This window comes from Cherax quadricarinatus, chromosome 51 (genome assembly GCF_038502225.1).
Source record: "Cherax quadricarinatus isolate ZL_2023a chromosome 51, ASM3850222v1, whole genome shotgun sequence".
In the NCBI taxonomy this organism is placed as follows: Eukaryota; Metazoa; Arthropoda; class Malacostraca; order Decapoda; family Parastacidae; genus Cherax; species Cherax quadricarinatus.
The window spans coordinates 4,065,233-4,084,987 of record NC_091342.1 but is presented as its reverse complement, the minus strand read 5'-3'; the positions used below and the strand labels follow the sequence as shown (position 1 = coordinate 4,084,987).

General features: G+C 42.1%; 1 protein-coding gene across 1 annotated transcript in view; it reads left to right on the top strand.

The window, feature by feature from the left end:
- The first annotated feature begins 255 nt into the window (after positions 1-255).
- LOC128694728 (aristaless-related homeobox protein-like) overlaps positions 256-19,755 on the top strand; it is a 38,352-nt gene continuing 18,852 nt past the window's right edge. The window contains exons 1-3 of the mRNA XM_070095618.1: positions 256-259; positions 2,188-2,306; positions 4,472-4,639. Coding sequence (XP_069951719.1) covers positions 256-259; positions 2,188-2,306; positions 4,472-4,639 — 291 coding nt within the window. The remainder of the gene's footprint in view (positions 260-2,187; positions 2,307-4,471; positions 4,640-19,755) is intronic.

The window sequence follows — 19,755 nt, the reverse complement described above, 5'->3', positions numbered from 1 at the left end:
TCTACAGTCATCACATTATGTCCTTGAATTTGTATTGATACAGACACTGGAGGGCGAAACGTCTACAAATAAAGATACCCAGACGTCGCACATGTGTCTAATTCCTCGCCACTCACGAAGGCTCAAGGAATATGCAGTTGCGAGTTCCAGACGGGAGACATCTTCCCCCAGCTAACGATACCTTGCGACCGCCGTCTTACGGGATCGTAAAAGATCAACCCCATAATTTATTGAACACTATGAGAGGCCTATATCATGAGTAATTGCTATTTAATTTCCCTTACGTCCATTGTACTCTAGAAACCTTCTAAGTCTTTTTTTTTTTTTTTTTTAAGAAAACGAGTTACATCACGGGCCACCGTCACTTCCACCACTATTAAAGAAATGTCTAGAGAGCATAACGTCCGTTGCAAGAAAGTTGCAGCTGTCTACACCATCCCTTGTAGCAGTTGCAATAATATTTACATGTGCGAGACTACACGGGATTTACACTTTTCTGTTAGTGTGATTTTGTAAATGATCCAAGTCAGACCCAAACATTGTCGTTAAGCTCCTCTCTATGTGCAGGTTATTTGTCTATATCCACATTATTTATTTACATTGATTTTGATTTTTAACACCGAATTAGCGATTTGAATTAAATATATTTCTACGGTATGTGATCACAAACCTGTGCGCCACAGCAAGAACAGCAATCACAGTGACTTTGTTATACAGTTTAACACAGATTCACACCACATAGATGGAACAGGAAGTCAGGTCATTCGTAAAGAAAACGGAATTTGAGGGAAATGTCGTAAATAATCTCTAATTCACACCACAGACGCCATCAAGCAGGACCAAGTAAGCTGCTGGAACCCCTGCCACACATTCTTCTGAATTTACATAAGTCCTCATCTCACGACACCTCGTTATATATATATATATATATATATATATATATATATATATATATATATATATATATATATATATATATATATATATATATATATATATATATATATATATATATATATATATATATATGTATATATATATGTCGTGCCGAATAGGCAGAACTTGCCATCTTGGCTTAAATAGCAACGCTCATCTTGCCATATAGGACAAGTGAAAATTTGTGTATGCAATAATTTCGCCAAAATCATTCTGAACCTAACGAAAAAAATATATTTGATTGTGTTTGTTTAGTATTAAATTATTGTAAACGTATTTAAAATATATTTAGTTGGGTTAGGCTAAAATAAATTGCTTTTCTTATAATAAGGTTAGGTAAGTTTTCTAAGATTCTTTTGGTGCAAAATTAAAAATTTTTACATTAACATTAATGAAAAAAATATATCTTTAAACGTATAAGAGAAAATTCCAGAAAGGACTTAATTTTAAATGAGTTCTTGCTAATTGACCAGTTTTACATATTCGGCACGACATATATATATATATATATATATATATATATATATATATATATATATATATATATATATATATATATATATATATATATATATATATATATATATATATATATATATATATATATATATAAATAAAACTTGCGAGTTTGGCCTCTATAGCAATTCTCTTCTTGCCGAATAGGCAAGCGAAAGTTTGTGTATGCAATAATTTCCAAAAAATCATTCTGAACCCAACGAAAAAAAAGGTATTTCATTGTGTTTGTATATTATTAAATTATTGTAAACTTATCTAAAATGAATTTAGTCTGGAGTTACAAAATTATTAATTTTTACATTAACATAAATGAAAAAAATATATCTTTCAACGTATAAGAGAAAATTTTAGAAAGGAATTAATTTTAAATGAGTTCTTGCTAATTGGCCAGTTTTACCTGTTCGGTACGATATATATATATATATATATATATATATATATATATATATATATATATATATATATATATATATATATATATATATATATATATATATCGTACAGGATTGTTGTAGGCATTCCACATTCTTTTTTTCTGCATTACTCCTTGTCACTTAGGAGGGTTGTTATTAATTAAATGTATGCTGTGTGTGAGAATATTATTATTATTATTATTATTATTATTATTATTATTATTATTATTATTATTATTATTATTATTATTATTATTATTATTATTATATTCATTATTATTCAGCGAGTTCATTTGCGATCTTGTTTTGTGATATCTTTCAGACTCCGGGGTGGGAGTAGGCAGCCCTGAGGTATCCCCTCGTGGTGACGGGGATTCCACCACCTCCCCTGAGTGTCCGGACCAACACAACGATCCCTTCGACCCCGACAAGCCACGGAAGGTGAGGAGTTACCTCGACTACACCACCACACTACTACACCACCACAGTACTACACCACCACACTACTACACCACCACACTACTACACCACCACACTACTACACCACCACACTACTACACCACCTCACTACTACACCACCTCACTACTACACCACCACACTACTACACCACCACACTACTACACTACCACACTACTATATTAGCACACTACTACACCACCACTCTACTACACTACCACACTACTACACCACCACAGTACTATATTACCACACTACTACACCACCACACTACTACACTACCACACTACTATATTACCACACTACCACACTACTACACCACCACACTACTACACCACCACACTACTACACCACCACACTACTACACTACCACACTACTACACTACCACACTACTACACCACCACACTACTACACCACCACACTACTACACCACCACACTACTACACCACCACACTACTACACTACCACACTACCACACCACCACACTACTACACTACCACACTACTACACCACCACACTACTATATTACCACACTACTACACCACCACACTACTACACCACCACACTACTACACCACCACACTACTACACTACTACACTACCACACTACTACACCACCACACTACTATATTACCACACTACTACACCACCACACTACTACACCACCACACTACTATATTACCACACTACTACACCACCACACTACTACACTACCACACTACTACACCACCACACTACTATATTACCACACTACTACACCACCACACTACTACACTACCACACTACTACACCACCACACTACTACACTACCACACTACTACACCACCACACTACTACACTACCACACTACTACACCACCACACTACTACACCACCACACTACTACACTACCACACTACTACACCACCACACTACTACACTACCACACTACTACACCACCACACTACTACACCACCACACTACTACACTACCACACTACTACACCACCACACTACTACACTATCACACTACTACACCACCACACTACTACACCACCACACTACTACACTACCACACTACTACACTACCATACTACTACACCGCCACACTACTACACCACCACACTACTATATTACCACACTACTACACCACCACACTACTACACTACCACACTACTACACCACCACACTACTACACTACCACACTACTACACCACCACACTACTACACTACTACACTACTACACCACCACACTACTACACCACCACACTACTACACCACCACACTACTACACTACCACACTACTACACCACCACACTACTACACTACCACACTACTACACCACCACACTACTACACCACCACACTACTACACTACCACACTACTACACTACCATACTACTACACTGCCACACTACTACACCACCACACTTCTACACTACCACACTTCTACACCACCACACTACTACACCACCACACTACTACACTACCACACTACTACACCACCACACTACTACACCACCACACTACTACACTACCACACTACTGTACTACCACACTACTACACCACCACACTACTACACTACCACACTACTGCACTACCACACTACTACACCACTACTTTACTGCACCACCACACTACTACACCACCACACTATAACCCCACTAATACTTATTTTTCTATCAAACTTAACTACTCTTCACAAAGGTTTGGTACTGTCATGGGCTCTCCTCTGTGACCTGTACTTGCCAACCATTTTACGGAATACCTAGAATCTCGTCCCTCCCATTGTTACCCACTGTACCTCACTATGTGTGTGGTATAGCACACTATATTACCATTAAATATTTCAACTGCAAGTTTTTAACAGTAAGAGGCAGTGATGGAGTGTGTGTGTGTGTGTGTGTGTGTGTATTCTTTGATGTTTAAAGATATAGTATAAAACATGTGTTAACATGTGTAAACATACTTAAATATCTGTAGGTTCATTATTTAAAAGGATATGATAAAGTAATTAAGTCACTTAATTAAGCGTTACAAGAATTCTCATTTCTGATTCATCTGAGAAATGTTGAGGCATAAAAAAAAAAATTTCGGGGTCACTGTGCCCATTTGTGCCTCATGGATAACCCAGACCTGACTACAGGTCTTGTTCCCTCTTCTCTCTTGAAGCTGACGAGTACTGGTGCCCCTCGTCCGCAGGTCCGCCGCTCACGAACCACCTTCACCACCTACCAGCTGCACCAGCTGGAGCGGGCCTTCGAGAAGACACAGTACCCAGATGTGTTCACCAGGGAGGAGCTTGCTATGAGGCTAGACCTATCCGAGGCTCGTGTTCAGGTGAGTCCTGCTGTCATCTATCCTTTGTCCCGACCAAGGGCTTTCTATAGTGATTTTTTCCTTATTTTGCTTCGGACAGAGGCTAGAGCTATCCGGAGATGAGTATTGGCTGTATTTATTCTCTATCTCAACCTATCTCTTTTGTGTCGTGTTGGGTTGGTTCACTGTGGGGCTAGATCAACTTCGGGCTCGTGTATAGGCGAGTCCCCCATCCGTCTATCCTCTATCCCTTCTCTCCATATCATTGTCAAAGTCCCCCCCCCTCATCACTCATCCTGTGTTCTACTGAATCAAGAGAATCTTCAAGACATATGAATAAACAGAAGGGTGAATGAGGGGCTCGAACAGCGGTCCTTCAATTGACATCCACGTAGCGCTACCGTTCGGGCTCCTCGTCCAGTTTTCTGTTTAACGACACATGTTCATAACAGCTTAATTTGAGTTCAAGACATGTTTGCATCTTCCGTCTCTCCTCTTGTGTCTTGATTTTTAAGATCACGTCAGTTCAAGAGAGGTGTGTTGATGGCGGTGAAGGAATCTTAATTTAAGGAAGTGGGGCTATCCATATCCCTCGTATCAAAGATCTCTACTGGTTTAACACTTCGCTGTGAATATATGAGAAACGATTTCTTAGTCTTAAAGTCTCTAACAACAACAACAACAACAACAACAACAACAACAACAACAACAACAACAACAACAACAACAACAATAATAATAATAATAATAATAATAATAATAATTTTTATTTCTACAAGTATATGTGCAACGTATACAGAATATCTCCAATCACTATCCTGTACAAGTCAAGTGTTGTGTTGTAGCTCTAGGTCAATCTGTGACATGCGCATCGTGACGTTATTTTATTCTCTCCTATTGTAACTTGTGGTTTGTAGTATACAACTGCTCTGTATGGTTGAGTGTAGTGTAACTACTGCAGCTGAATTACTTTGTTACCCAAACACTTCCTGCGAGTGGTAGTCACGCCATACCCAGGCTGTGGGCGGTGAAGAAGTTACACAGGCACATAATGGGTTCAGGAACTGTACCTCAACATCATAGAGGCACATAATGGGTTCAGGAACTGTACCTCAACATCATAGAGGCACATAATGGGTTCAGGAACTGTACCTCAACATCATAGAGGCACATAATGGGTTCAGGAACTGTACCTCAACATCATAGAGGCACATAATGGGTCCAGGGACTGTACCTCAACATCATAGAGGCACATAATGGGTTCAGGAACTGTACCTCAACATCAGAGGCACCTAATGGGTTCAGGAACTGTACCTCAACATCATAGAGGCACATAATGGGTTCAGGAACTGTACCTCAACATCATAGAGGCACCTAATGGGTTCAGGAACTGTACCTCAACATTACAGAGGCACATAATGGGTCCAGGGACTGTACCTCAACATTACAGAGGCACATAATGGGTCCAGGGACTGTACCTCAACATTACAGAGGCACATAATGGGTCCAGGGACTGTACCTCAACATCACAGAGGCACATAATGGGTTCAGGAACTGTACCTCAACATTACAGAGGCACATAATGGGTCCATGGACTGTACCTCAACATTAGAGAGGCACATAATGGGTCCAGGGACTGTACCTCAACATTACAGAGGCACATAATGGGTTCAGGGACTGTACCTCAACATCACAGAGGCACATAATGGGTTCAGGAACTGTACCTCAACATTACAGAGGCACATAATGGGTCCAGGGACTGTACCTCAACATTACAGAGGCACATAATGGGTTCAGGAACTGTACCTCAACATTACAGAGGCACATAATGGGTTCAGGAACTGTACCTCAACATTACAGAGGCACATAATGGGTCCAGGAACTGTACCTCAACATTACAGAGGCACATAATGGGTCATAAGGTAATGATCCACTTATAAATTAATGGGTTGTTTATACAGACATTAATTTAGTTACTAAAACATTTATTATTAGCGTTACTGTATTGCTATTGGCTGGGAGAGGAAACGTATCGCCCATCAGCCAGTGGTATCTTCAGTCTGTCACAAAGATCAGTGAAACACGAGGAGGAGAATAAGGTAATCAGTCCCTCAGCCTGAAGTGGATGTCTCCAATGTAGCTAGTGAGTGTAAACTCTCTCAGCAACAGATAGTGCAGCTGGTAAGAGTAAACTCCCTCAGCAACAAACAGAGTGTAGCTGATGAGTGTAAAACTCTCTCAGAATCAGAGAGAGTGTAGCTGGTGAGAGTAAACTCTCTCAGCAAGAGAGTGTAGCTGGTGAGAGTAAACTCTCTCAGCAAGAGAGTGTAGCTGGTGAGAGTAAACTCTCTCAGCAACAGAGAGAGTGCAGCTGGTGAGAGTAAACTCTCTCAGCAAGAGAGTGTAGCTGGTGAGAGTAAACTCTCTCAGCAAGAGAGTGTAGCTGGTGAGAGTAAACTCTCTCAGCAACAGAGAGAGTGCAGCTGGTGAGAGTAAACTCTCTCAGCAACAGAGAGAGTGCAGCTGGTGAGAGTAAACTCTCTCAGCAACAGAGAGAGTGCAGCTGGTGAGAGTAAACTCTCTCAGCAACAGAGAGAGTGCAGCTGGTGAGAGTAAACTCTCTCAGCAACAGTTCGCTCCCAGACTCTTAAGTCAACACTCGTCCGCAATTGCCAAACTTTTGGAGATTATCAAAATTTGGTAGGAAATCATCCCGGCGCATGCCGGGCTGAACTGTGACTTGGTTTATAGTTTACCTCATTCTTGACAAACTCCCAAAAAAGCTTACTAAAGACGATTTTTTTTTTTATCTTTTATGTACATAGGAAAACCGTGAAACCTACAGTGTATGATCAGAGTTACAGTCGCAGCTCCTGGACACCCATCTCTTCCCACTATTCCTACAGTTTTTTTGGGGGGTCATATCGTACCTTATTTGAAGCCAACACCGCTTCCTCATTCAGGTATACCTGGATTATACCTGGAGAGGGTTTCGGGGGTCAACGTCCCCCGCGGCCCGATCTGTGACCAGACCTAAAGGAAAAGGAATTTCCTGACATCTCTGTAACACATTCTCGCCTGCACCTTCCACCTCTGCTAGTTTCTGTTTTTCTCCTTTCAAACGCTGGAAGGAGAAGTGGCGCATATACTGCAGAAAGGTGAGTAGAAGCAGGAGGCGGAGGTCACTAGTGGACAAATCCACTAGTGTAAGTAGGTCAAGTCTGTAGGATAGGCAGGCGTAGAAGAATCTCTTGTATCGAGATCCCAAGATGTTGATGTACCTTCCTATGGTGTAGAAATATACCTAGTTGGATGAATCTTATTGTGGCTAGCTGGTCCAGTGGCTGACGCGACGGTCTGGAGTTTAATGTTGCTGTGTCTGACAACTTGGCTGTTTTCTTAGCCATTTACATCTGTCAGACACAGTAACATATTGGGATCTCGAAATAAGAAATTCTTCTTACATTAGTGGATTTGTCCAAGAGTGACCTCCGATTCCTCCTGATTCTACTCACCTGACTTCAGGCGGTTTCTCTCTGCCCTGTCCGTGTATCTTCAGCTCGGTTTCACGTCATGGTCGTGTCTCCTCTGGTTTTCTAGTTAAGCATATTAGTCAAGAATAGTCTTTCGTCTCTTACTGGATGTCATTTCTCACAACTCTGAAAACTGTCTAGTTGCTGTCGTGAATGCCTGTGTTGAGACCCTCGGAGATCGCTAATTCTGGTTCTGAAGAATTGAGACATGCAACATATGGGAATCTTTATTGAAGAAACGTTTCGCCACACAGTGGCTTCATCAGTCCAGTACAAAGCAGGAAGGTGTAAGGAGAGGAGGAGTTGAGGTAACCAGTCCCTCAGCCTGGAATCGATGTGTTCAGTTTCTCAATCTTGTAGAAAGTATAGCATATGGCCAGAGCAGTGGCTTATATACTGTAGTCAGGTGAGTGGAAGCAGGAGGAGGCGGGATCACAGTGGAACCATCCACTAGTGTAAGTAGGTCATCGTTCAAAGGTTGGACAAGTGTTGAAGAATTCTTTGTATCAAATCCCATGATGCTGCAGTGTCTGACAGATGTGATAAATGATTTTGAAAACCGACGGCTTGAAGAATTGAGACACTTATGCAACATACGGGAATCTTTATTGAAGAAACGTTTCGCCACACAGTGGCTTCATCAGTCCAATACAAAGCAGGAAATGTCTCAATTCTTCAAGCAGTCGGTTTTCAAAACCAATTATCGCAGTTCTGGTTCTCCAGTCTTTGAATAATCTTGCTCTCTTAACCTTGCTTGCGTCCCGGGACTCTAGTTCTGGGGCCAGACTTGTAGCCAACTTTCTGCAGTTTATTATTTTTGTTTACATGTTTGATGAGATGCAGGTTCCATGCTGGCGCTGCGTACTCCAGTACTGGTCTTATGTACGTTGATCTAAATGCCCTTGTTCAGATTCTGAAGCTGTTCTTGTATTTGTCAACAATGAATGTACTACCTATTTTATTCAGCGTGTGTGTGTGTGTGTGTGTGTGTGTGTGTGTGTGTGTGTGTGTGTAAGTTCACAAATTCGACATTGTCCACCTCTCATATCACTTAATAACTTCATTGTCTTGTCCTGGGGTGCACATCCAGACCCAACAAAGACAAGAGTGAACTTTGGGAAACAAAAACCTTCTGTTGTTGTTTTGTGTTGTGAGAGGCTCTCAGTGCTTTCCCTGTCAGCTGGAGTAGCAGGCAGCTTCTCTCTTGCTGTTAATTCTTTCTCAAGTGCTACTCACACCACATGGTTTTAGAATTGCCTGCTCACACTCTCCTCCTCCTCCTCCTTTTCATCCTCTTCCTCCTGTTCACTCTCTTCCCTTTCCTTCTGTTTTTTTTTTTTAATTTCCTCCCCATTTCACTTTGCTTGCCTCTCTCGTTCATCTCTTCCCTTTCCATTCTCCTCATTTCTATCCCTTTCGCTTTTCTACTTTTCTTCACATCTCGTAATCTCCCTCACTCCCATCTTCCCTACCTTCATTATCCTCTCCCCTTCCCTCACTTCTTGCCTCCCCTCCCTTCCTTATTCTCTTTTCCCCTTCCTCCCACTTCCTCTCCCTTGACTACCTACTTCCCCTCTCCCCACACGCCTTCCCTCTAGTTGAGGGTCATCAGAGCAACAATGGCACTCCAGAATCACCACTGTAGTTGAGTAATTAGGAATTAATGGCCAGCCAACTGGCGCATACACACACACACACACACACACACACACACACACACACACACACACACACACACACACACACACACACACACACACAAGGTAACATATATAAGGCAGGAGAGATAGAGAGAGAATGGGATGCATAGATTGCATTTTCTTGGGCTGTAAGAAGGCTTTCGACACAGTACCGCACAACTGACTGGGACAAAACCAGAGGAGCATCCAGGAATAGCAGGAAAAGCACTATAATGGACCAGGGAATACCTGGCAGCAAGGACACAAGTGGTGGTCCGTGACTGGGTGTCGGAGTCAGCGCCTGTAGCTTCCTCGTCCATTTTCCACTAGTGACTCCTTCTATCTAAACTCATTTCTTGGTTTGCAGTTATCTGTAAACCCCTTTAGGGGCCTAGTTCCTAGGTATTTTGTGTATCCATATGTTCTACCGTCCACAGGATGGATATGGATGCACAATAAACTAGCCACTTTAGCGGCAAAATCTAAATGTTAATGATAGTCTTCCTTCTGACGTGAAGTAAACATGACTGTTATTGTTTCTGTTGCTGTGTCGTCCGTACACTTCCTCTCTGACCATAATGCTTTTGTTTCTTGCTCCCAGCTTCGTGTTTCAGTACTTTATTTTTTTGGTTCTTATTCTGTTTTTTCTACCTTGGCTTCTTTACATTGCTGGGGGAACAATGGGTTCTCCCAATGTTTTTTATATCTCTGGGTACAGTTGTCGATGTTGTAAATGGTATAATACCATAGTACAAAATGGTACAAAATGCCATGTTGTTATAGATACCAAACCTTAGAGAAACCGAACAGGGAGCTATGATGTTTTCTGTTTGGTAGACCAGACTGTGGCACTGCTAATGAGACCTCTCTGAAAAATTTATTTGGTATACATAGCCCTAGAGAAAAAGAATAAAGAACTCCAACAGTGGAAGATTGATCCTCTGTAACTGACTTACGAAATCGTAATGACACGATTGTAAACAAACCGTACCATGGTGGGGTTAGAACGCGTTGGTCTGGAGTTTTATGACTCTCAGATCGCGGGTTCTAAACCCCCACCCATGGTATGGTTTCCTCTATTACTCTTTGTGCTGAATAACCCATGCGGGTTAAGCGCGTTCTGACACACTATATTTCAGTTCTGCTCTCAACTTATAACACCTCTCCCTCTGTATCTCTGACTCGTTCATGCCGTACTTGTACCCGGGTCACCTGCTGTTTGGAGGGGGGTTGTAAATGATTGTAAATACTACTACTACTTGAGGGCTTCCCATTCTTCCAGTTACGCGGTGCAAATATCGTTTGATATTTCGGAGTGTTCGCTCCTCGTTGCTTCATTGTCGGTTATCAGAAAAACGAGTTCTCCCTTTTATTCATTACTATCGTTTTCTTATTATGCTGTATCCTCTTGGAAACATCGCATCTGTTATCAGTTTTTGATGATTTCGCCTCAGCAATGGCCATTAAACCTGATCATTTTTTCATCTTACATTATTTCTTTGAGATCGCTGATTTTGTTTGATAAAACGTCTTTGTTCACCTTCAACACTTTTTAGCGTTTTTTTATTCTATATGTTGCTTCTATGGTTGTTCCTTTCTTTATTCATTGTATCTGTTTATTTGTATTTATGCATTAATTACTTGGTCTTTTCCTTGTGATAGTTGGTTCAACTCTTCTAGTGTGTTGTTTCTTCCCTTCCTTCTGGGTGTGTTGTTATGACCCTGGAACCCAACCTGTGTGACCCCAGTACTCAGCCTCCTAGGCTGATATGATCCCAGTACTCGGTCTCCTAGGCTGATATGACCCCAGTACTCAGCCTCTTAGGCTGATATGATCCCAGTACTCAGCCTCCTAGGCTGATATGACCCCAGTACTCAGCCTCCTAGGCTGATATGACCCCAGTACTCAGCCTCCTAGGCTGATATGACCCCAGTACTCAGCCTCCTAGGCTGATATGACCCCAGTACTCAGCCTCCTAGGCTGATATGACCCCAGTACTCAGTCTCATAGGCTGATATGATACCAGTACTCAGCCTCTCAGGCTGATATGACCCCAGTACTCGGGCTCCTAGACTGATATGACCCCAGTACTCAGCCTCCTAGGATGATAAGACCCCAGTACTCAGCCTCCTAGGCTGATATGACCCCAGTACTCAGCCTCCTAGGCTGATATGACCCCAGTATTCAGTCTCCTAGGCTGATATGACCCCAGTACTCAGTCTCCTAGGCTGATATGACCCCAGTACTCAGCCTCATAGGCTGATATGACCCCAGTACTCAGTCTCCTAGGCTGATATGACCCCAGTACTCAGTCTCCTAGGCTGATATGACCCCAGTACTCAGTCTCCTAGGCTGATATGACCCCAGTACTCAGCCTCCTAGGCTGATATGACCCCAGTACTCAGCCTCCTAGGCTGATATGACCCCAGTACTCAGCCTCCTAGGCTGATATGACCCCAGTACTCAGCCTCCTAGGCTGATATGACTCCAGAACCCAGCTTCCTGGGTGATACGACCCTCCAACAAACACACACACACACACACACTGGCACACAAGTTGGCACAGTGCCTCACGTGCCTCGTTTACCACAATTGTGGTGGGGTCGACAAGTGCCGCCTCCTACCATCGTCAGGTCACAAGTTTCGACTGTGTTTTATAGCACAAACGAGAGAAGCAAAAGTGGTTCTTACTGACGCGTTTTTAGTTGTTTCCTTCATTGTTTTAAATTGTCATTGTTTTCCTTGATTTTTTGTTTTGTTTTTCTTCATCTTATTGTTATTGTTGTTGTTGTTTTGATTATTTTTATTGTTGATGTTTTAATTATTATTATTATTATTATTATTATTATTATTATTATTATTATTAATGTTGTAATTTTAATAATATTAATAATAATAATAATAATAATAATAATAATAATAATAATAATAATAATAATAATAATAATAATAATAATAATAATTATTATTATTATTATTATTATTATTATTATTATTATTATTATTATTATTATTATTATTATTATTATTATTATCATTATTATTTCATTATTTAAATGATTATTACTTTATGACAGTTATGGTAACATCATTAATTTTGAACTATTAGAGAAAGAGAGAGAGAGAGAGAGAGAGAGAGAGAGAGAGAGAGAGAGAGAGAGGGGGGGGGAGCTATGGGTTATATCTTCTGTGTTGACACAGAGAACAAAAGGACAGAGGACAAAGACCTGCCCCAGCAGGTCCCTGCGTCTGTCAGAACCAGCAGAGTCAGCACCCAGGTCGTGCCACCAGCAGACCCAGCAGCTAGGTCGTGCCACCTGAGCAGACACAGCAGCTAAGTCGTGCTACCTGAACAGGCACAGCAGCTAAGTCGTGCTACCTGAGCAGACACAGCAGCTAAGTCGTGCTACCTGAGCAGACACAGCAGCTAAGTCGTGCTACCTGATCAGACACAGCAGCCTCCCTCTCACGTTGCCGGGTCTGCTTTGCGTCTTCGGACTGTCTGCTGGGATGGGAAGCCAATGGTGTGTGCTATGGGCTCAGGGAAGGACTTTGCTAGGAACGGCGTGCTAAGGAACTGAAGACCGGTGGTGCTAGGAAGGGTGTACTAGGGAACTGAAGATCGGTGGTGCTAGGAAGGGTGTGTTAGGGAACTGAAGACCGGTTGTGCTAGGAAGGGTGTGCTAGGGAACTGAAGACCGGTGGTGCTAGGAAGGGTGTACTAGGGAACTGAAGACCGGTGGTGCTAGGAAGGGTATGCTAGGGAACTAAAGACCGGTGGTGCTAGGAAGGGTGTGCTAGGGAACTGAAGACCGGTGGTGCTAGGAAGGGTGTGCTAGGGAACTGAAGACCGGTGGTGCTAGGAAGTGTGTGCTAGGGAACCGAAGACCAGTGGTGCAGGGAATGGTGTGCTAGGAAGGGTGTGCTAGGGAACAAGACCAGTGGAGCTAGGAAGGGTGTACTAGGGAACTGAAGACCGGTGGTGCTAGGAAGTGTGTGCTAGGGAACTGAAGACCGGTGGTGCTAGGAAGTGTGTGCTAGGGAACTGAAGACCAGTGGTGCAGGGAATGGTACTCACCTAGTTGTACTCACCTAGTTGAGGTTGCGGGGGTCGAGTCCGAGCTCCTGGCCCCGCCTCTTCACTGATCGCTACTAGGTCACTCTCCCTGAGCCGTGAGCTTTATCATACCTCTGCTTAAAGCTATGTATGGATCCTGCCTCCACTACATCGCTTCCCAAACTATTCCACTTACTGACTACTCTGTGGCTGAAGAAATACTTCCTAACATCCCTGTGATTCATCTGTGTCTTCAGCTTCCAACTGTGTCCCCTTGTTACTGTGTCCAATCTCTGGAACATCCTGTCTTTGTCCACCTTGTCAATTCCTCTCAGTATTTTGTATGTCGTTATCATGTCCTCCCTATCTCTCCTGTCCTCCAGTGTCGTCAGGTTGATTTCCCTTAACCTCTCCTCGTAGGACATACCTCTTAGCTCTGGGACTAGTCTTGTTGCAAATCTTTGCACTTTCTCTAGTTTCTTTACGTGCTTGGCTAGGTGTGGGTTCCAAACTGGTGCCGCATACTCCAATATGGGCCTAACGTACACGGTGTACAGGGTCCTGAATGATTCCTTATTAAGATGTCGGAATGCTGTGTGCTAGGGAACTGAAGACCAATGGTGCTAGGAAGTGTGTGCTAGGGAACTGAAGACCAATGGTGCTAGGAAGGGTGTGCTAGGGAAATGAAGACCGGTGGTGCTAGGAAGTGTGTGCTAGGGAACTGAAGACCAGTGGTGCAGGGAATGGTGTGCTAGGAAGGGTGTGCTAGGGAACTGAAGACCAGTGGTGCTAGGAAGTGTGTGCTAGGGAACTGAAGACCAGTGGTGCAGGGAATGGTGTGCTAGGAAGGGTGTGCTAGGGAACTGAAGACCGGTGGTGCTAGGAAGGGTGTACTAGGGAACTGAAGACCGGTGGTGCTAGGAAGTGTGTGCTAGGGAACTGAAGACCAGTGGTGCTAGGAAGGGTGTGCTAGGGAACTGAAGACCAGTGGTGCAGGGAATGGTGTGCTAGGAAGGGTGTGCTAGGAAGGGTGTGCTAGGGAACTGAAGACCGGTGGTGCTAGGAAGTGTGTGCTAGGGAACTGAAGACCAGTGGTGCTAGGAAGGGTGTGCTAGGGAACTGAAGACCGGTGGTGCTAGGAAGTGTGTGCTAGGGAACTGAAGACCAGTGGTGCAGGGAATGGTGTGCTAGGAAGGGTGTGCTAGGGAACTGAAGACCAGTGGTGCATGGAATGGTATGCTAGGAAGGGTGTGCTAGGGAACTGAAGACCGGTGGTGCTAGGAAGGGTGTTCTTGGAGCATACAGTCGTTAATTGGGATAAATGCTCCAGAAAATTTATGGGAATTGAAAATAATAATAATAATAATAATAATAATAATAATAATAATAATAATAATAATAATAATAATAATAATAATAATAATAATAATAATAATAATAAAATTATAGCAATGATAATAATAATGATAATGTAATAATAATAATAATAATAATAATAATAATAATAATAATAATAATAATAATAATAATAATAATAATAATAATAATAATAATAATCTACCATTTTAAACATTATAATATCTTGTTTAAGGTCATCAAGAATGTTCTTATGCTTGCTGGGTCACCATCACCACCACTCCTGGTACTGGTGGTTTAAGACGACCGAAAACGTTTCAGTCCTGGAACCTTGATTATTTCTGTTTTTCTAACTTCTAAACGGTTTTTTACTAGCATGTCGTCGTATCTGCTCACATGTGGTTATTTAAACCAGTTTGTGCGTATCAGTTATCAAGGTTTATACAACTTGTCGGTTTTTCAAACCATTCATCACAAGGTTTATACCGATCGTGGTAGCGCGCTGCGTGTATATTCCGTGGCGATCGTGGTAGCGCGCTGCGTGTATATTCCGTGGCGATCGTGGTAGCATGCGATTCGCTGGTACCTCCTTGTAGTTCGACTTTGACTTGCTGCGACTATTTACTCAATCGATGAACAAAGATAATTACAACGAGGAAGGAGAAGAATACCGATACCATGGAAAGGTAGATGTTGAAGAATACCGATACCATGGAAAGGTAGATGTTGAAGAATACCGATACCATGGAAAGGTAGATGTTGAAGAATGCCGATACCATGGAAAGGTAGATGTTGAAGAATACCGATACCATGGAAAGGTAGATGTTGAAGAATACCGATACCATGGAAAGGTAGATGTTGAAGAATACCGATACCATGGAAAGGTAGATGTTGAAGAATACCGATACCATGGATAGGTAGATGTTGAAGAATACCGATACCATGGAAAGGTAGATGTTGTAGAATACCGACACCATGGATAGGTAGATGTTGAAGAATACCGATACCATGGATAGGTAGATGTTGAAGAATACCGACACCATGGAAAGGTAGATGTTGTAGAATACCGATACCATGGATAGGTAGATGTTGAAGAATACCGATACCATGGATAGGTAGATGTTGTAGAATACCGATACCATGGATAGGTAGATGTTGAAGAATACCGATACCATGGATAGGTAGATGTTGTAGAATACCGACACCATGGAAAGGTAGATGTTGAAGAATACCGATACCATGGAAAGGTAGATGTTGAAGAATACCGATACCATGGAAAGGTAGATGTTGAAGAATGCCGATACCATGGAAAGGTAGATGTTGAAGAATACCGATACCATGGAAAGGTAGATGTTGAAGAATACCGACACCATGGAAAGGTAGATGTTGAAGAATACCGACACCATGGATAGGTAGATGTTGTAGAATACCGACACCATGGAAAGGTAGATGTTGAAGAATACCGACACCATGGAAAGGTAGATGTTGAAGAATACCGATACCATGGAAAGGTAGATGTTGAAGAATACCGACACCATGGAAAGGTAGATGTTGAAGAATACCGATACCATGGATAGGTAGATGTTGAAGAATACCGACACCATGGAAAGGTAGATGTTGAAGAATACCGATACCATGGATAGGTAGATGTTGAAGAATACCGACACCATGGAAAGGTAGATGTTGAAGAATACCGACACCATGGAAAGGTAGATGTTGAAGAATACCGACACCATGGATAGGTAGATGTTGAAGAATACCGACACCATGGAAAGGTAGATGTTGAAGAATACCGATACCATGGATAGGTAGATGTTGAAGAATACCGACACCATGGAAAGGTAGATGTTCTTGTAACTCGATGTGTGGGCGAAACGTCGTCAACAAAGGCTTGCATTTTACTGCATTTGTGTCTGCTTTTCCACTGCAGCTAGAAGATTTACTGAGGCTTCCTCCTTCCCTTAATAAACTGGTGCTACATGTAAGAACCAGGTCCCCCATTACTCGTGTTCCCAAGAATCGAAGTCTCCAAGAGGAAACCATACCCCCAGCCGGGATTGAACCCAGAGGAAACTGGACAAGCATCTTCACCAGGTGCCAGATCAACCAGACTGTGATGGATACGTGGGGCCACCAGCGTAAGCAGAAACCTAGTTGACCAAGCAAGCACCAGACGAGCCTGGCCCAAGGCCGGGTTCCAGGAGGAGAAAAATTCTCGAGTTACATCAGTGGTATATCAAAGATATATTCTGCATGTGTTGTTAATAAAAAATGCAACATCTGTTAAGAGGAGATATCTCCAGAGAATACTAGAAGATCAACTTACTGATCCCCTCTAGTAGTTAGAATGTTTCTGGTTTTGTAACAGTTTGTCAGAGAGTATTCTAGTCCAGTTATCCTGTAAATTATGTGGCTTCTCAATAGCGCTTTTGGACTGCAACTAAATGAATTCAAACCAGCCAAATAAAAGTTGAAATCTTTAGTGATAAAGGTGTCTATGTGGTAATAATTATATTTAATGTAACTTGAATAGTTAAGGAGATACGCTCCTACACAACTCATAGATTATAAGTTGGTGTACTTACATATCGTAGTTATTTAGTACATATAATCATGTGGGTCTTTGGACATATTTGATAAAATACTGTACTACTCTTAATATGTACCGTCTGGTACGTTGCTATGATATATACTCATGAGTGTAGGAGAAATATTGTGTAAGTGCTCGGTATGTGCTCAGATTGACTTGACTTCGATTTAAAATGTGACTGGCAACCACAAGTCTTTAAAAAAGCTAACTTCTGGACCATCAAGGCAGTTAAGCGGCTTACGTGTACAGAAATAATTCTGGAAACAGCAGTGACCAGCACAGCATCAAGGCAAGGAATAAAGGGGACCAAATGACCCTAACTGTGGACCTTCAACAAATCCTACACACGGCATAAATTTCCCATATTACTGAAACTGAGTTCAGCAGTTCTAATTTCCCGTCTACGACAGTGTGTAGATGACAGAACAAATGTAGGTCAAGAGTTGAACTCGGGACCAGAGATAAAGAGAAAACGTCAAATATCACTAAGTCTAAATAATACTCTGTGAACTGAGTTGCACAGAATTATGAGACGTATGTCCTGGCTCACCACTGGAGACATACTCCACCAAATACAATCTAAATAACAAGAGCTGACAGAACAGAGAGAGGAGATGTTTCCTCAGCCAGCAGTAGCGAGAAAGAGAGAGAAGCAGGGCCTGCAGATCCAACATCAGGTGTGGTACTAGCGTGAGTCTGGCAATAACTACACTTGTTCACGTGAGTCAGTAGTTTGTCGAGTGCTGGAAGGCAGTCAGATCTGAGAAGTGTAGTTATTACATCCTACCTACATATTAGTTAATAATATAAGCCAAATAATATTATATCGCATAGAGTTTTCATTTTAACTATTAATGAAAATATCAGCAATATAAAATTATATGAAAGAACCATATATTCAAAACTTTTATTGTGTCCTTTTCAGAGAGCACAACATATGTGAAGTATTGTAATAATGTTGACAAAGCTTTTGAAGAGCGAAATGTTGCCACAATAACATTGCTGCATTAGTTGCACATTTGTATTTCTACCTAACAATGTTTCTCCTGTGTGCTACTGTGATGGAAAAGGCACATCTCACCTTTCGTAGTGGGGACATACTCCTTCAGTTATCCCGTCCTTCTTCTTCACTGACTGAAGAGACCCATTCACAGACGAGACATCCCAACAAAGATTCTCTTTACCATTGCATCAATTTTTTTTATCACTTGTTGCTTCTGTAGACTTTAAGATTCGAATCTTTGATGGCCAGTCAGCTTAGTGTTATTCACAGATACAGTGTACGCTGTTTCTCACCTGCATGGATTACGAGGATCACATTCCAGTGAGTGAACCTCACTGGAACATAAAATCTCTACATTTTCCACTTCTGTAGTTTGGCCAGCTTAGAGAGAACGAGTGCCCTTAAGATAGGCATCAGTTACTTGGTATATTGTTTAGAATGTTCTAGTTATGAAAGTTATTATTTTTTCTTGCAGTTGTAATAATAACATTGTTTTGTTTCTTGAACGTGAGATCTTCTGACATTGTCACTCCCAGGTCTCTCACATTTGACTTTCGTTCTGTTCAGTGGTTTGAGTTTGTCTTGTACTCTGATCTTGCTTAAGGTTCCTCAAAACAAGTGCTGTTAGGACTCACGTGTCGAGGGATGGTACATAGGTGAGCAGTCAACCACTGCTCCTACCACCATCAAAACTACCACCACCACTTCCACCATCACTACCATCACCACTACTACCACCACCACCACCCCACTACCACCTCCACCACCACCATCACCACCACCACCACCATCACCACCACCACAACCACCACCACTACCACCACCACCACCACTACCACTACCACCACCACCACTACCACCACCACCACTACCATCATGACCACCACTCTACTACCACCACCACCACCACGACCACCT